At 28.8% G+C, this 18,593-nt stretch overlaps 1 protein-coding gene across 1 annotated transcript in view; it reads left to right on the top strand.

Moving 5' to 3' along the window:
* The first annotated feature begins 806 nt into the window (after positions 1–806).
* Positions 807–18,593, top strand: part of LOC113367434 — a 74,928-nt gene continuing 57,141 nt past the window's right edge. The window contains exon 1 of the mRNA XM_026609043.1: positions 807–1,209. Within this exon, the coding sequence (XP_026464828.1) occupies positions 807–1,209 (403 nt within the window). The remainder of the gene's footprint in view (positions 1,210–18,593) is intronic.

Genomic DNA, 18,593 nt, shown 5'->3' with positions numbered 1-18,593 from the left:
AAAACATATACTGCAACCCAATACAGTCGACTTTTTATGGACTAGGGGCCGTTCAAGTATTACGTAAGCACTATAGGGAGGCGGGGGGGTTGTTGATATGCTTATTTTGGGTTGACATGGGGGGCAGGGGAGTCTGGATGATGATTACGTCATAGATAGTATTTTTATTTTTTTACATTAATTGCAAAATGTTTACTTAAGCATGGGGGTAGGGGGTAAGAGCTTTGCTTACTTTTGCTGACAAGGGGGATGGGGGGGTAAATTATTGTAATAAATCTGCTTACGTAATACTTGAACGATCTCCTAGTGTTATTTTTAGCTAATTGTAAGTAGTACAAGTATAATCAATTTATATGAAAAAAGTTTAACGTCAAAGTGTATAGACATTTTTGTTCTTCATGTATCTGTTTTAATAATAATTTTGTGCTTCCAAATTTTTTTCATACAATGCAACAGGACATAAAGTATTTTAAGTACGAAAAGAAATTTCGTAAAATACAATTTCGTTACAAATTTGATTATTCAATGTCGATGAGGCCAGTGCAGACGTGCTCCCACCTTTACCACGTTCGCGGCGTGGCGAGCAGAAGCGAGGCTCGAAACAATCATGCGACCTACTGCGCTCGCATTCGCGGCATTCAGTGAAGTCAGTCAATTCGTGCACCTACCTGTGATCACACGTATCGCGTGCGCTCGGGAAAGCTATTCGAAAAGCCACGTCGTGAGCGGTTGTTGCAACGGTGTTGTGTGTTTTATAATCCATTCTAGTGAAAACTTAGTGCTTACACATATGTGCGGTGTCGGAAATGTCGGAAGGTGACACGACGAAACCATCGACGGACGCCGTCGACGCGACGGCGGCCAAAGCGAGACCGTCGACATGGGTCAAATTCGACGACGAGACAGCGGACGTCGAAAATCACAAATTGCCGACAGTTGTCAATAATGATACGGAATCTCCTGCAGTATTAAATACTGAAAGTGTGCAAGTGAATCCTGGAAACAATAGGACGGAGCAGAACAGATTGCCTGATCTGCCGCTGCACGTGAAGAATGCGCCCACGCCGCCGCCACCACAACTGACGGGAAATAATTCGGTTGTTTTGAATAACAGTGCAGCCGCTCACACCAGTATCCGCATGGTAGCGGATCCTGCTCCTGCACTTAGAACTATTGAACTGTCAACGGGAATAGTCAGACAAGGATTTTGTGAGTAGACATTGATTATATTATTATATCAATATGGGCCATGACTATACTTCTTATTATACAAGAGAAAAAGTGCTTGTTAAAAGTTTTCCAACTCGCTTCATATGTAAAGCTTATAACTATGACAAATTATCATGTATCATCAGTTATAATTTCAACATAGTTTCGCGTTTAAAATCGCGTAACTTCTTTATAAGGGTTCTTCATAGAAAATATTCAAGAGTATTATTTATTGACAAACCAGGGTGAAGAGTGTCTTAAAGGTCCGCGGGTACGAAAGTCTACCACTTTTATCTCAAAAACAAGTGAAGTATAGAATTATACTATTATATTAAAGAACAATACTATTATAAATTAGAATTCTTTATAAGCGTTATTCATAGAAAATATTCAAGAGTATTATTTATTGACAAACCAGGGTAAAGAGTGTCTTAAAGGTCCGCGGGTACGAAAGTCTACCACTATTATCTCAAAAACAAGTAAGGAAAGGTATATAATTTTTTAATGATACTATTTTAAAGTAGAAGGCAAAAGTTGTGTAACTGTCTCTTACCATAATTCTTACGACGTCCCCATCAGGAGATAAATGGCTATGTATTAATATTCATAACAAAAGTATTTATTCGTTTGTAGTTTTTTTGGTGTTGAGCTCTTACATTTAGTTTAATGTCTGAATATAAATGTTAAGTATACGTTATTTAATTGTTTTACAAGATGTATTGCTATTTTTATTAGTTAGCAATTGTAGTCGAAAATAGTTAAGTACAATATAAATTATTTTCTATGATTCTGAATTTGATGTTGACATATGTATTAACAAAGTCTAGTAATTGGGCATAACATCAATAAAAAACATGAATTTCTTTCAAAAATTTATGTAAAATCCATACGCTTCGGCTATAATCCTAGCCTTTATTCTGTGGAAAAATTAGTTAAGCTTGGTGTTAAATTGGAAGATTTTAATAATCCATGGTATCAGGATATGTATTATAAATATTAAACTTGTAATTACACAATATTTCCACAAAATACTAATTTAAAAAATCACAAATGGTTAGTGTGTTATTCGTTGTTTATATCTTCTACCAGTCTACGAACAACACACTATCCATTTGTGATTTTTTAAATTAGTATTTTGTCTAAATATTGTGTAATTACAAGTTTAATATTTATAAAACATAGTGCGTAGTGCATTACTATATCATGATACCATGGATTATTAAAATCGTCCAATTTAACACTAAGCTTAACTAATTTTTCCACTGAATGAAGGCTAGGATTATAGCCGAAACGTATGGATTTAAAAAAAAATGAAAGAAATTCATGTATTTTATTGATGTTATGCCCGATTACTAGACTTTGTTAATAAATATAAATTACATAAACCTTCTCTCTTACACAAATCAATTTCATTAAAAAATTCACATATTTATGGTTATGAAAATGGACTGCAATGTATCGTACAATTAGACTAAACAAGTTTTACTTGTTTTGAATAATTATACACATGCTGCTTGTGAATGTAGTTAAAAAAGTCGCGATTTTTACATGCAATGATGTTTACAAGCCAACATATTGGTTTTCCGGAGAACGCACATTTGTTGCCAGTCAGTTTGTAATTCTGAACATGTAATTTGATTATTAAAACTAGAGATTTAATCAAGGCAAATTTTTGGAACTACTCTGTAAATTGTCATTTTTGGAATTTTTTTAGCCATTGGTTCTTCTTTTACCGAAAACTAATTGGTACGTCTTTCCATCAATCGGTGGATTCTCGAAATCATGGACGAAAATTTGTATCCGCACACACATACGCACGCACGCCAAACACACACATGCATCATTTTTTTAAGTTATGCCAAACTGTTCAGAAATCTTTGAAACGTAAAGATATACAAACATTTTCATTTTAGATTTTTACGCGATTGCTGTTATAGTTTACCTATTTTATATACTAGAATCTTTATATATCTACTTTATATACTTTATATACCTATACATACCAGAAATCAGTATATTTCTTTCTATCGTAATTAAGAAATCTCTTATTATCGAATATATAAGCCATAAAATATACTGCGCCAAGGTTTTTATTAGTAGAGAATTATTATTCTGATATGCCACAAAATAATATATCATATGCTGCAACATACGTCATTACGATCGAAGTCTATTTGTTCTCCATTTGTACCGTTGTAATGGTGAAATCTATATTCTACGTTGTCAACTATCTTAGACCAGTATGTACCCAACAATTATTTAATAAATAAATACGCGATAAGGCAACGAGTCTTATACTGTTAAATTTATCAAGTAGGTGCTATAAAAAATGTACAGCAATTGTCTATGATCCATCAAGTATAATTAATGTTATAATTGTAACATTTATTTATTTAATTATTCAATTAATATTATAAATTATACATAGTTCATTGAAAACATTCTGAAGAAAGTTTATACTTTTTATGAAGTCTATTTCCTTAATTACTTATTCCTATTATATGATACACTGTGTCAAATCCTGAATATCGTTCTCAATCAGAATTCTCTATTTATTAATTGATGTTTTAATTTTAACATCAATTTGTATGATATGAAATAGCTGCCGATTTTGAATATAATGTAGGTTTATATAGGGTAGAGCGAGGCTCAAAGGTTTGCGGGTAAATAGGTCCACCACCAATGTCACAAAAACAAGTAAAGTTAAGAAGTTTTTAAAAACATTATTAGAAAGTAGAGGAAATAAAATGTATAACCAGCCATCAACTTGAATCTTACGACGTTTGCTATCAGGAGATAAACGCTAATGTTTGAAAATTCTTAACTAAAGTATTTACTTTTGTTGTAAGTTTTTTGTTTGTTTGTGAGTACTACTTTATCTAATTATTTTATAAGATGCATGTTATTTTTGGTTTTTTTCATTTTACCCCGTCTATAGGAAAAACGAACAATGTGACAAATTTTTGAAAAAAAAAACAGAAAAACACATTGCTACAATGATGATTTAGCTGAAGTTTTCCTGAATATAGTCAGATATTTGTTAGTTTGATATTTGTTATTTGTTGTGATATTATTGATCTGGTCTTCTCTTTTCACAATATAATTGCTCAAAGTGAAATTGGACCTTTGTTTTCCTGCCCTACCCTACGTATGTAATGGAGCAAGTAATTATTGGGCTCATTTTATATTTTCTAAAATTACTTCAAAATTTATAACTACACTACTTATAATTCAAATCACCCAAGTGGCAGGGCTCGCGGCGGTTCGGCTATATTAATCAAAAATAATATAAAGCATTTTGTTCTACCAAATATTTCTGATGATTTTCTACAAGCAACTCAAATTTCTGTTGAAACAAATTTATATAATTTTTGTGTTTCTGCTGTTTATTGTCCACCAAGATTCAAAATTTCTTGTGCTCAGTTTTCTTCATTTTTCTCTCAATTAGGTAATAAATTTATCATTGGTGGTGACTTTAATTGTAAACATATTGCCTGGGGTTCTAGACTGACTACAGCCAAGGAAAGATTCTTCATGCAGCCATAGGGCAAAATAACCTCTCCTTTATTTCAACTTGCAGTCCAACTTATTGGCCTTCTGACCCTACTAAAGTTCCAGACCTTTTAGATTTTTTTATTGTGAAAGGTATTGATCTTTCAAATTTCAATATTGAATCTAGTTACGATCTCTCTTCAGATCATTCTCCAATACTTGTGACGTTTAGCACATTTCCTGCTCCAGTTATCAACAATCATATTCTACACAACAATCTTTCTAACTGGATTCAATTCAAATCCATACTTGATTCAAATTATTTCCAAAATCTAGGCCTACAAGCGTTATTGATATAGAAAATAATATAGATTATTTTTCTGAGATTGTACGTGAGACAACCAAGCAGATCACCCCGAACATTAATCCAAGAAATGATAATCTAATAATTCCGCAAGAAATTAAGAAGCTAATTGCACAGAAACGAAGAGCAAGACGAACCTGGCAACATTCTCATCTACCAACGGATAAGACATCGCTTAATCATCTCAATAACACGCTGAGGAAAAAAATGAAAGAATGGAAGAATTGTACATTCAGGTCGTATATATTGCAGTTAAATAGGTACGATAATTCCATATGGAAACCAATCAGAAACAAAAGAAAACCCCTACAACAAAACCCTCCTCTGAAAATAACCAACCAAAACGGATTCATTTGGGCAAAAAGCAACGAAGAAAAAGCGGAGGCATTTGCTGATCATCTAAGTAGCATTTTTAGCGCTCGAAATATTTCCCAGAATAATTTAATTAACAATTTCGTAAATCAACCCATACATTCTACACCGTTAGGACATTTTTCACCAAATGATGTCTTATGTGAAATAAAAAGGATAAAAAATAGATCTTCGCCAGGTATGGATAAAATTACTCCAAAGATGTTAAAAGAATTGCCTACAAAAGGTATCTTATATATAACAAATATTTTCAACGCCATACTTCAATACAATTATTGGCCCACAGCGTGGAAGACTGCAGAAATTATTATGATCGCTAAACCAAACAAAAACCATCACCTGCTAGTTCATACCGTCCTATCAGTCTTTTATCGATATTATCGAAAATTTTAGAGAGACTTTTGTTGCAGAGATTATCAGAAGATCATCCGAATGATAGTTGGATTCCTCACCATCAGTTTGGCTTCAGAAAAAATCACTCTACAATTCAACAATGCAACAGAACGGTGTCTCGTATTCTTGAAGCCATGAATAGAAAGGAACACAGTGTAGCCGTATTCTTAGATGTCAGTCAGGCTTTCGATAAGGTTTGGCACTCAGGACTCCTATATAAAATCAAAACAACTTTTCCAAACTACTTCAATATCTTAAGCTCATATTTGCTTAATAGAAAATTTAGAATCAAAATTAAAGATGTGACTTCGAGCATCAGAAATATAGAATGCGGGGTACCACAGGGCAGTGTGCTAAGCCCTGTACTTTATCTTCTTTTCACAAACGATATGCCCACAGATGATCTTCTAACCATATGCACTTACGCCGATGACATAGCAATTATTTCATGCAATTCCGATATTAGAACAGCAACTTGTCAGTTACAAAATTATTTATCTAGTCTCGAAAAATGGTTTTTAGATTGGAATATCAAAATCAATATCGAAAAATCTCAGCACATAATTGTTTCTCTAAAACATCACAATAGTCCACCTATCATCATGAACAATTCAATAATTCCACTATGCAATTCTGTTAAATATTTAGGCATGCACATTGATTCGAAATTGACATGGAGAACGCACATTGAATATAAAAAGAAACAAATCCAACTGAAAATAAAAGATTTTTACTGGCTTTTTGGGAGGAAATCTGAAATCTCTCTCGATAACAAGGTACTTTTGTATAAAACTATCATAGTGCCCATTTGGACTTATGGAATCGAACTATGGGGTTGCTCTTGCAAATCTAACATAAACATCATTCAAAGGTGCCAGAATAAAATTCTGCGTATCCTTACTAATGCGCCTTGGTATATTTCGAATTTTTGCCTACATAAGGATTTGAAAATCTCAACAGTCAACGAAATGATCAAGATTAGAAGTTCATCTTTTAACAACAAATTAATCCAGCATACAAATCCTACAATTCAAGCGATTCAGAGACCGATAAGAAGATTGAGCAAGAAATGGCCTTCCGATCTACCAAACACCTAGCCCAATGTCTGCACGCGTCCTGACGTAGTACGCGGCATACATCATCACGTCATCGTTCATTTATGTTATTATTTTTGTATTACTGTTTTAATTTAATTTTTATTTCAACTTTTTTCATTTTATATTCAATGTATTGCATTTTTTTTTTTTTTGTATTTTTTTTTTTTGCTCATATCAATTTTGTAAATAAGACATTAAAGTCTTGATTAACAAAAATAAATTGTAACAAAAAAAAAAAAAAAATTTTATATTTTCTAAATATAATAATGATTATGGGTAATAATGTTTATGGGTAATAATGTTTATGGGTAATAATGTTTATGGGTTTATTTTGTAATTCTTCAATAAATTTTCTTGCGCATATAATAATTGGGCTCTTCTGTGGGTAAATTGTCAGAGCTTTGAGGTTTTATTCAGAGATTCCAGATTTGATTCCCGCATCCAACAACCTGATGTCCAGCAGCAGTACCTCGGTTTCCACTTGAAAATATGGATTGCAATATATTTTTAAGTGAAAAAAATTTGTACCCGGCATTAGTGCATTAAAAAACAATTTTATCAATGATACAGAAATTGTAATAATAAAAAATTCTTCACATATAGATGGTACAACTGTTTGGTTTGGCATCTATGAAAACATCTATAAACGTTAAGAAAATCATCATAACAGCTTATAGAACCCTTAGTTCTCAAATCATATATAAAAGTAATGTCTATTTTATAAAGTAGGTTTCTATACGTATGTAATAGAGTATGTTATTATTGAGCATATTTTCTTACTTTAGTAATGATTCAATGAATATGTAAACATATGATCAAATAATAAATAAATAAATATATATATATATATATATATATATATCGAGTAATAAAAAATATGGCGATTTTATGGGTTTACATATCTATTTCTTCATAGAATTTTCTATTTTATATGATGGATAACGTATCTAAGATACAGATGTCAAAAATCAGTGTCCTTTGCTTAATTACAACTATTTCTTAGCATTTTCGTGGCAAAGTGTTACATTTGGTAATCCGAGATTCAATTTTTTAGCGCATTTTGCAGAATCAGTAAGAATGAAAATATGTTAATCTGACATTAATTAGCTGACGTTTTACTTTACATATATTGGGATAGGCATTGCAACATAATCATTAGGTATAAGTAACCCAAATTATTTCTTTGTCAATCAATATAAAAATCTTTTAGTATTGCTCTAACGTTTGCTGTAGGTACAAAATAATCAAAAAAATTCCATACTAATAATTACTACTATTATTTTACACCTTTACACTAAAAAAGTAAAATTGAAATAGAAAAGCAATTTTACAAGAGATAAGTTAAATAAATAGTTATTCTATTTCTGCTGATGAATATTTCTGACGAAATAGCAGATCAAGGTTATTTACAGTGTTATGTCTGTAAAAATGCACCTATGAAATTTATATTTTGCATTGGTTGAATAATGCCCAATTTACCCCGCCTATGGGGTGAGAAGGACCTTGATACAAATGTTTGAAAAACATATAAAACACATATTTCTACAATGTTGAATAAGCTGGAAGTTTTATCGATCATAGTCAGATAGTTATTTGTTTGATATGTGATATTCGTTGTGATATAATTGGTTTGGTTTTCACAATATAATTGTTCAAAGTCAAATTGGACTTTTGCGGTCCCTAAATAAAAAAGTAAAATTTCTTGAGATTTGCTGCACTTCATCTTTGTATAAACACTTTCTGTCCTTAACTAGGTATAGGTATTCTCATATATTTTGAATTATTATAACTGCGTTGGTAAATATGTTTTCACTTCTTTTTAAGTAAAGGCATCTGCAATTATTTCTGATTATAAATTGACATTGAAATTTGATTTATTTTATTTGAATTTAAATATTAAAATTTTATCTTGTCAGTGGGATTTATTTTAGAATAAACAGCTGAATGATAACAAATTTTCCTGTAGCAATGCCTAAAAAACTTGTTTTTTTATGATTATGGATTTTTTCTCTCTGACGAATGCGCTTCCAATTGCTATTAATACATTTTAATTATATAGAGAATGTTATAATTATAATATATAATAGTAATATATGAAAATGTGTATACATATTATATATATATATATATATATATATATATATATAATATATATATATATATATATTATATATATATATATAATATATATATATATATATATAATATATATATATATATATATATATATAATATGAAAATTTGTTTTACGTAACAGTTTCTCACTGTCAATCATACTGACACTTCTTGTAGTCACGCGAATCGTTAGATTACCTTATGATATAGCGAGCTTTACTATATTTTGTATTAAAATAACATAGTCGTGCGCGAACATTATTATAATAAACCATTATTTTACGATTCATGAATAAATCCAGTATTTTACACACAAATTTGAAACATATATAGAATTGAAACAATCTGTTTCTGGGCAATATTTTTTCTCTAATTCTTTCAATCTCATTCGATTATTTACAGCAAAATATTTCAATTTTTTGGGTTTTGAATTGAACTTCCATACTTAGATAAAATAAAAATTAAAAATTATCTTATCTAACTTAGGTTTCAAAACTATACCTACTTATGTCTATTTATTAATATGATTTACGTCATTTAATATATAACATTGACATTAAGCAAACAATTTTACCTAACATACTAAAGTATCTGAATCGTTACGCTCAAAGTGTTAAATTTATCACTTTACGTTCTTATTTTATATGCTGATGATTTCACTTTATAGAATACGAATGTAGTAGTATAGTATGTATATAACTTTTAAAAGATATAAAAATGAAGGTTTAAATTGGATTGCCATCATTTATGCATCCGGCTCGCTTTTTCAAGTTCATCGCTTGTTTTGAATGCAATATGTTTCCTAAATATGATAAAATATTCCAGAAATTTTATTTAGACCATTTGGAACATTTATATTTAAATATATCTTATATATAAAATTCTTCTGTACAAATGTATGAATGAAAACTCCTCCTACGCGGTTATTCGAATTTTGATAAATCTTTTTGAAGTTTGTTAAGGAAAATTTTAAGGATGTAGGTGATTATGAAAATATAGTAATATTGTAGAAATAAATGAAATTAAAATGCAGAAAACAACATATCATTGTTTGACATTGAAAACATTTTGATAGAACTGTCACCTGCCAGAATTGTCATTTCACTTGAAATTTGAATTTAGGTTAAATAATGAGCCTATGCATTATTAGAATATAATCTATTCATGGTTATGAATAAGAAAAATGTAATGTTTACATTATTATTGACAAAGTGCAGTTGAGATATGCAAGAAATTAAAATAATAGAAGATGCAGTATATATTTGGTAGATGAAATTATATAATTTAATTTGGCAGATTATTTTTTTAAACTTGTGCATGCCATATTTTGCCTTACCCCACTAAATTATTTCAGAATATAAAGAAAATTACTCATTCAAAAAATTATTTAGAAGTTTCATTGTGTCAAAAATTCATTTGTTTGGCATTGGATGTGGAATATTGGATATGGAGATCGTAGATTGAATAGTGCACATAAGAACAGGATTTCTTAAGAACAGAAACTTAAGTAATAAGTTATTAGTAAAAATGTAATTAGGATAATATAATTACTATTGAAATATGGTACGAGAATGTAAAAATTATAGGCAGCATTATTGAAGCAGTTATTTTAGGTGAAAAAATCCAAAGTGATGTTGTACTTTTACCGCGGATACTATAATAATATAATTCTTTCTGAATTTGTTATACTGTTTAAAAGACTGCAATTTCCAAATTGTATTTTATGTTAAGACCATAAATGAATCACAAAGGCAGGATATCAAATAGAATATTATAAAGTATAGGTTGGCATATTAAAAATTGTTGGAGTTTTAGAATTGTAGACATGAATACAGGACGTCTGTCGGGTCATCTAGTATATATATATATATATATATATATATATATATATAACATATATCCATATATTTCAGATAGCATGGCACGGTATTTGCAAACTAACGGTGCCTAGTTGAAACTATCGTGCACATGACTCTTGCATTCTTTCCATATAATTATATTGTGTTAAAAGAAAATTGTTTGAAACTTACCCGACCATATAAACTTATATAAGGCACGGATACAGTAAACTTGTTTCTAGTTCAAAATAAACTTGAAGCAACCGACTTTAAAGCATTACGGATTAAAATTATTATCTACTAATTATACTAAAAATGAATTAGTAATCAATAACTGCTTTTACTGCTTATTTAACTTTTTAAGATAATTTTATGAAAATCTATTTTTATAATATGATTATACCTCATGCTATATTTATTAAATTGTTGGTATCTATCCATTTTGCTAATTCTTGATATATTGTGAGTTGTTGTCGAATTAGGAAATAGAAAGTTGGATGACAATACACATTCTTTCTTACACAAAGTCAGATTAGAATCATAAATGCAAATATGTAAACTCATTTGACAGTCATAAAGTTTCTTTATATCTTATGAGCTGAGGAAGCTAAGTTTTCAATAATTATTTAATAATAAAAAATACATAAAATTGGTTTTTACATATTATACATATCTTGTTAATCGAGCACCAAAAAAATATGGTTAAGGGCAGTTTTTTCAAAGATTTTAATTTTATCAGAAATTACAAAATTTTTTGTACAAGGGCAAGAAGGACTTGGTTTTGTCGAAGATTAATTTTCTTAAAGATATTGTTTGCAATTTATTACAAATAGTCATTGAATTATCGTTATTGTGTTTTTATCTTAAATTTATTTTAAATTATCGTTTTTTATTTTAGAAGTGTAAATAATTCATTTTTTGTCCACAACATTATAAACTAGCGATTATAATTATAAACAATGGTACAACGATTTTCGCTGAATTTCTCACATTATCATAATAAGTTCAAGATAAAATCATTTCCAGCTACGACGGAATTGTAAATTTTTTATTTGTTTAAATTATTATACTCTTGCATTTTATTAGCACTTTTTTATTTATGTTTATAGAACACACGTAGCGTAGTCTTGATGTTGCATAAGATAAATTCATAGATCAAAAAAATTCTAATAAAATAATGAGACATGTCTTGTGCAAGTTTATTAACTTCCCGTAGGTAGTATTAATCGCAAAAAAATCGAAAATGAAAATTTTTATATATCTTTACGTTCCAAATGTTTTTGAATATTTTGGCATACCTTACAATTAGAAAAAATGGATGTATGTATGTGTGTGTGTGTGCGGATACAAATTTTTGTCGACGATTTCAATAACACCGATCAAATGATTTGAATAATTCACAAAACATTCGATTCGTATTGATAAGGAGACGTGCTGATTATTTTTTGGCGAAGGCAGATCTAGCCGTTCCGAAAATACGGAACAAAAAGTGCCAAAAACTGTAACTCAGTTTTTAAGAGAACGGAGCGTCTGATTTTAATAATTCAAAAAACATTTCACTTGTATTGACAAGATAAAGAACTAATTAAATTTTTGGGAAGGCAGGTTCAGCGGTTGTGGACCCTCAATAAAAATAAGTTAAAAAAAATGTTATTTGGCGTTCAAAAATGTTTATTGGACATATTTACATCAAATTATCAGATATTTTATAGAGAATTTAAAAATGTGTACATTTTTTTGGGTTCCGTACCAAGATTTTTAATTACGGTACGGGAAATTCCAGCAATTTGTCTTAAGCCAAGGTGCCATGCACCCCACTAGTATTCTTTCTATTATTAGTTGCTTACTAATTTGCTTAGAAAAAACATCCAACAACTATTGAAAAAAATTCGATTAAAAATTAATACTATTTTTTTTTATTTCTTAAAGTCAAGTCAATACATATATATATATATATATATATATATATATATATATATATATATATATCTACTTCGAAATAGTTTTGTTTGCTTTTGATAGCATTCCATTCATATCTTGAAATTTTAATTAACAAATATATAATATTATATAATAACAAATTAATATAAGCAAATGTGGAAATGAAAGTACGGATATATATGCATTTAATTAACGGATTTTTCGCTTATCGTTTTGTTTATAGTTTTTTTTTTTCAAATCAATTTGAGCATTCCAAACGCGAATGCTTTGATAAAAAATTGGAATTTAATTAAATGATAGGAATTAATCACGTGGAAAATCAAAACATAATTTATTTTGTGTATTTTAATTTTAGTTATCTATGAGAAACATAAATAAAGATAATACTCGATGAACTGATTTTACAATCAATTAGTAAAGTTTGAATTCCCTGCGGTTTTTGTTTCTAATAATTATTTATAATTTGATGAACATTTTTTAATTTCCTTTTCTGATGTATCAACAACTATTTGAGAAAAATAAATAAATATTAGAGTCAACAAACTAATTCCAAAATAAATTAGTAAAATTTGAATTACCTGCGGTTTTCGTTTGCAATTATTACTTATAGTTGGATAAACATTTTAATTTTCTTTTCTAATGTATCAACAATTATATGAAAAAAATATGTTAATATCAATTTGCCAAATATGAGTTTCCTGCGGAACTTGAATTAAAAAATTTGAATTATTTTATGAGATAAAACAATAATATGAATTGATTTTTAATAATAATCGGTAAATTTATTTTTTGTCTTGATTTGTTTCTGACCCAGATAGATTATTTTATTACTTCCCGAATGATAATAAATATAATAATACACAGTATAGATTTCTATCATTTAAATTTATAGAGAGGCAAATAAATATTAGAAACTAGTGAAGAATTGTTTTCTTTATATCGAAGTACAGCCAATTTTAAGATTATTGCATGCAATCTAATTAATTTGCAAAAATCTAAATTATATAAAAACTTTCAAAACTAAATTTTATTTTTGTAAGATATAAATCTATCCAATAATAATATCGAAGATAATATATTTTAAAAAGATTAAAGCCTTCTAGATTTTTGCTTTATACTTTAGATCTTTACAAGTACTGATGAAATTCTATTAATAAGGATTATGTTGATTGGTACCACAATTCGAATTTCAAGCTATTTTATAACTATTTCATAAAATTCAATTGAATATTTCAAAATAAAATTCTAGGCAGATCAAAAAAATGAAGAATTTATGTATTTCGACAATTATTATTATCGAATTTAGTCAATACGTATTATTTGACAATGACTATATACTGTTGACAAGTATTTTTTGCAATATTTTAATAACTATATATGTCAATTAATTTCCGATAGTGTTGCAACAATATATGCACTATTACTATTTTTGCAGTATACATAAAATATTAAACTCTACAAATTCGAAAATAACTTGATGATAAATTTAATTGTCAGTGGTTTATTTATGCATACAGAAGGTAGCATAAAATTGATATTTATGGTCAAGAAATCGCAAGCACAAAAATGCAAATTATTATTTTAAGGTGCAGCGGCTACCAAAGTTTATAGCAAATTCAGCGGAAATTAAAAAGTATCTATCAATACACAATAACGTATTATACAGAAATCAATACACACCTACAGAGTTTACTACAAAAGCTTCTGAGTTTGCTTGGAATATATAAAAAATCAATGGTTGTGGACTTGTAAACATGTTTAATCACGCGTATCTTATTGCATTATGAAAGGACTGTGAATTTGGAAGCTTTTGGGTAGATTAAAGGCGATTGACTGTTTACCTAAAAAAGCTTGTAAATTATCATAAACCTTTAAAACAAAAAAAAATCACTTTATTTATTGTTTTTATAAAAATTTAATGGCCTACAGCATTATACCAGTTATTCCCATGCAGATTGTACTATATTTAAATATGTAATAGATGAAGTGATGTCAACATTTATAAATAATTAATGCACGTTTAAATACTACATTGCAGAAGTTTCCTTACGAAATAATATGTATTTTGCATTTTTCTCATAAGAGTTAATACTGTTAAATTACTAATATCCATATTTTTTTGTCTCGTGAACTTTTGTTAAAATCGTTATTTAATATAAATAATCATTCAAATTATTACGATTACTTAATAATTCACATAGAATTACTATTTTTGTAGGGTTCATAAAAATATTAACCTTTTCAAAACTTGCAAATAATTACTTACTTACTGACAATAATTATAAATTGAATGGTATATTTATGCATACAAAAGCTAGTGAAAAATTGATAGTTTGATTAATTATGAATTTCAAGAAAGATAAAATGCAAATTTTAGTAATTAATTTGATTGAAAATAATATATCAATAAAAAGAATAGTAATTAATTTAATCGAAAAATGCCAATTTAAGCCATCGCCGTACATGATTTTAAAAATTAATACGAGTTAAATAGAGTGTCCGGCTTTAAGTGCCGTCCGGCGTTACGGGACTTTCCCCTACATCATGGTTACACTTGTGAACTAAAGGTTGTCCAGAATACTTATTTTACGTACATGGGTACTATATTTTTTAATCCAAATGTATTAAAAACGGATTCCTAACTCTAAATGGTACTCTAAAATTAATTATTTATACACTGTACCATAAAATAAAGTATTTCAAGGTGTGTATTGGTGAAAACATTTCAGCTAATTTGATATGGAAAATATATTAAAAATGCAATCTATTTTCATAACTTCAATCTAATATTCTCTTACATGTGACATGTATACATAAATCATGTGGCGAGAAACCTAGTATTGTGAATCATAAATCACACATCATTTGTGAAATAAATTACGCACAACAGACTGCTGGAAAAGCAATTAGCAACTGTAACCAATTTTTCTTAGTGTTTTTCATTATTTTTATTTTTTAACTGCAGAAGAATTTATTATTATTTTTCTAACATTTAATTATCTCAATGTTACTATATTAATTTTTGTTTACGGAGTAAACAATTTTATTTTATTGATAAATGCGTTAATAGTTTTCACACATTTGTGTCCAGTGTTTTCAAATTCAATTCTCAAATCTAGGATTTTTTATATATAGCGATGCATTTATAGAATTCTTGATTTGTGATTTTTGCTAGTTTTGTTTTATTCGCCTCAGAACTATATGTCTCATTTGTGCATGTATATCTGATTTGTAATATGTTACATATATGTAACAATATGCAATATATATAAAACTGACCTTTACTTTCGGGATTACAACTGGTAACAAAAAGTTGATTTAACTGCTTCTATGATTTTATTTGTTTTAGTGGAAAAGCTTAACTTTGCGAATTATAGTTTTGAAAGGAAAAGGATCGACAAAACATCATCATTCGCAGATTCAGTCCAATTTTCTTCATTACATTTTTACCTTTAAAACCGCAAGATGTTGTTTAAATTTTTATCGATAAAAATACTCATAAAATACAAAGATTTTAAAATTTTTATGTTTCTCTTTTTTTTCTTCAAGAACTTGTAAGAAAAATTAAACATTTATACAATTTTTTTTTTATTTCACCATATAAGTCTTTAGTCGACATCTAGTAAATTTAAAGATAATATAATTAGATTATATATGACAAATAATTTGACAATAGTAGAAGTAGCCAGTGTTACTTCTACTTCAAATACAAAAAATATACTTGCTTGAATAACAAAGGAGAAGATAAAAAGAGTAAATAAATATATATGAATAGGTTTGAATTTAAATTGCATCTCTATTACAGAGTTCTAATGAATGAGTTCGCTTTAGTCTCCTTGGAATTTTTACTGCCAGCAGGTTTTTTGCCAATTGGTTAAACATTTTGAATAATTATGTGTATTATGTGATGATCGCAAGTGAACAAATTATGTCACACTTTTCCTTTGATATAAAATTTTGTTTTTATAAAAAAAATGTGAATATATTTTTCACAAAGTGAATGCTTTATTAAATATTTTAATATCGAGAGCTTTACATCAAAATCAAATGTAAGAGCAAGAAATGCTTGAAGACCATTAGACTGATCATGTACGAATACAATAATGTTACTGATTTTATACTTCTGTCGAATGTATTTTACACTATACTAATATAATCCCTTTTCACCCTTTTAATTTAAAATAAGAAAATAGTAAAACAAAAAAGAGAAGGATTAAATCAAGAAATTAAAATTTATTTTGATATTTAAAAATGCCTTTCGTGGAATTTAACAAGCATCTTATAGGAAAAATTCTAAATAGTTCTCATCGCTGTTGAAACAAAGAGATAAAAAAATGACTTATTATTAGAGATAAAAAATATAATTGACATTTCTTTAATATTTTTTAATTAATTAATTTATTACAAATTTTGTAAGCCCAAACTGCTCCCGGATTTCTGGTTCGACCCCAGCTGCGGCCAAATCCGACATCAGGCAGCTTTGATGTCAAATTTCTATTTGAAGTTATACATTTAAAATTTAATCTTGAGTGAAAATCACTTTTTGTAGGTGTAGCTGCATATAATAACAATGTCAACAATCACTTCGAGTATAGTTAATTAGTCATAACTGGATTGAACAACTACTGGTTTGCCATACATTCAAAAAGCCATATAATAATGTCAAAACAATAACCGAATGTCCTAGTATAACAGAGTGTAAATAATAGTATAACAAAAAAAGTGTTTAGTTCATAGACCTCTCACTAAGGACTGCTAGTCGAGCGCAAAATAAGTGTCAAAAGATAGAAGGAGACAGTGACTCACTGAGTGAACGAGCGTTGCCGACAATCGTGGAGCACTCACTATTGATTAAATGTTAAATGTCATATGTCACGTGCTTAATCTAAAATTGACTTGTGCTTGAAATTGTTAAATTGTTGTGAGGAAAAAAATCAGTCCATGTAATGTAACACTGGTTTCTGGAACACTCCCGAATATATAAACCGATTTTAACAGGTGTATTCGATTTTATGTACATTTATTTCACAGGGGCAATAATGTTACTATCAAAATTCTCACAATCACAGTTCACAGATAATATTTAAATTGCATTAACTATTATGGTGTATAATATATAATGTAATATGTTTATTTTGCTATTGTTTATGCAATTTGAGCATACAATATTTTTAGGTTATATCGCGTATCATTTGATATATGACATTTAATCAATCGGGAGTGTTCCACGATTGTCGGCAACGCTTGTTCACCGAGTGACGTCACAATCCTCTTCTATCTTTTGACACTTTATAAAATGGAAAACATATGAAGACTAGAAGTCCATGTAGTGTAAGGTTTATGGTTCAGTTACATATGCAATGTATTTTGACGCCAGTTTTTGTTGTAATTTTACCTTATTGTGAATACTTAAGCATCCTTTTGTCTTTTATGAAGTCCTCAAGTCATTTCCATAAGAAGCCACAAAATTCTTCAAATAAAATCCGATTAGCCTGAAGTTTGGCCTCATTGTACCTCTGACCTGCAATTATACGCTGGTATCAGTTATACATATATTATTATTATACATCCCGAAGTACAAATACCGGGCATTCATTGATTTTTTCATTGGTCCGCGCATCGCATGACTGAATTAGGTCGAACTCGTACAAAATACGACGGCTCGTACAAAATACGACTGCCCCTGCTTTAGGAAAAACTTTGATAACATTTATATCTTCATTATTAATCTGTCCGACAGAAATGGGGAATTATCTGATTTTTAGAATCCCG

The sequence above is a fragment of the Ctenocephalides felis genome, unplaced genomic scaffold (genome assembly GCF_003426905.1).
Source record: "Ctenocephalides felis isolate EL2017-DRISC unplaced genomic scaffold, ASM342690v1 CF-g0.4_SCAFFOLD_01170, whole genome shotgun sequence".
Classification (NCBI taxonomy): Eukaryota; Metazoa; Arthropoda; class Insecta; order Siphonaptera; family Pulicidae; genus Ctenocephalides; species Ctenocephalides felis.
Note: the sequence above shows the minus strand (reverse complement) of the source record. Positions and strands in the feature narration are given on the sequence as shown.